The sequence below is a fragment of the Aplysia californica genome, unplaced genomic scaffold, assembly GCF_000002075.1.
Source record: "Aplysia californica isolate F4 #8 unplaced genomic scaffold, AplCal3.0 scaffold01431, whole genome shotgun sequence".
Lineage (NCBI taxonomy): Eukaryota > Metazoa > Mollusca > Gastropoda > Aplysiida > Aplysiidae > Aplysia > Aplysia californica.
In genome coordinates, this window is record NW_004798701.1 from 53,102 (window position 1) to 54,955 (window position 1,854).

Consider the following 1,854-nt stretch of genomic DNA (forward strand, 5'->3'; position numbering starts at 1 on the left):
ACACACACACACACACACCACACACACACACACAACGTGACTAGTAACATGATCCTAAGAATGCAGGTAGTGTGTGTTTCTCTGCTGCAGAGAACTGTTTTGTGCAAGACAAAGTATTTTGTGACGCTTTGAAGAAGTTGATGATAATAACAATATTGCGTTAATACAGCTCATTAACACTCTGTGAATGCTTCGTGCGCTTAACACTTTACCGTCACAAGGCTCATATAGTACAAACTCTTGCTGTACAAAGACAAAGACATTTTGGGGAAAATCTTAACAAACTGGGAGGTAAACATTGCCAATCGGCGAGACAAGGCAGCAAAATGTTAAATAAAAGCAAATATTTCTGCAACAAACTTTCTTCTCTGGTTGTGAAAACCAAGACAGGGTACATTAGGTCAGTACGAAGTGTCTCTGTAGTCTTGTCAGAATACAGTACTGGTCAGTACGTCTCTGTAGTGTGTCAGAATACAGCACAGGTCAGTATGTCTGTCAGAATACAGCACTGGTCAGTACGTCTGTCAGAATACAGCACAGGTCAGTACGTCTGTCAGAATACAGCACAGGTCAGTACGTACGTCTGTCAGAATACAGTACTTGTCAGTACGTCTGTCAGAATACAGTACAGGTCAGTACGTCTGTCAGAATACAGTACAGGTCAGTACGTCTGTCAGAATACAGCACTGGTCAGTACGTCTGTCAGAATACAGCACAGGTCAGTACGTACGTCTGTCAGAATACAGTACTGGTCAGTACGTCTGTCAGAATACAGCACAGGTCAGTACGTCTGTCAGATTACAGCACAGGTCAGTACGTGTAGTCTGTCAGAATACAGCACAGATCAGTACAGAAAGTTGGTATGATAGACAAGAGAGTGGGTGGTTGGCGGTGCTCTGGTGTGGTTTGCTCCTTCTGTCCTATCAAACCCCTATCGTCCTTGTCTCTCCTTCTTTTTTGTGTTTGTTACTATCTTGTAACACCTCTAATATTCTGGCGGTCATATGACCTTTGCCGATACGAGTGCCGTAAAACCTCTACTACAACTGAAAACTGAACATCTGTTCTTCGGCACTTATATGACCTTATTGTGTTGCAAGTGCTGTAAAACTCTCACCAAAAAACCCCAACAATACAACAGTCAAGATATGAGTCGCGGGGCTGTCTAAGTGGTCGGTGGTGTCGGTTGCACATTTTTTCTATGTGTGCTTTGGTGGCTTGCCTGTCTGCCTCCCCCTCGTTTGTCAACTTCGGATCTGTTCACATTTTGTTGCCTTAACTTTTCGACTCTAGTTTGCCACTGATATTCAGCTGCTGCTTTTGCCATTTGAGTTCTTTCATTACCTTTTTTGTGTAAAATTGACGATTCACGTTTATGTCCTTTTACTTTTTGTTTCGTTCTATTAAATTGTAGAATTTTTTTTACCTGCTGGCATGAGTTCAGTTGTAGATTCTAAAAATGAATTGCGTGTTGTCTTAGAAAATAGATCAATTTCAAGTTTTGTGCAAGGAATCAAAGTAATTGTTGTATTGCTGAAAGTCCATTGACCAATTTGCTAAGTTTGCTCCTAGTTCTGATCAAATTTTTGCACTATTTGTGTGACAGTAAAAGTAAGTAGCGTCGTAGATATGACGCGAGAGCGCTGTGTGTGGAGTCAGAAGCTCGTCATGAACTAATCTCCTTGACCAGTTTGTGGTTTCTGTCCTCGGCAGAGAGCCGACGGCCTCAAGATGACCTTCCACAAGCGAGGACGGGGACGACGCAGGAAGTACGAGATAGATCCCGACAAAGGTACGGACTGGGCTGTCTAGTGTAGTACGAGATAGATCCTGACAAAGGTACGGACTGGGGTG

The 1,854-nt window shown here is 42.9% G+C and overlaps 1 protein-coding gene across 1 annotated transcript in view; it reads left to right on the forward strand.

Annotated features, from left to right (window-relative positions):
* LOC101860945 (chromodomain-helicase-DNA-binding protein 9) overlaps window positions 1–1,854 on the forward strand; it is a gene marked incomplete at its 5' end in the record, with an annotated part of 50,784 nt that overhangs the window by 35,899 nt on the left and 13,031 nt on the right. The window contains 1 exon segment of the mRNA XM_035973570.1: window positions 1,714–1,792. Within this exon segment, the coding sequence (XP_035829463.1) occupies window positions 1,714–1,792 (79 nt within the window).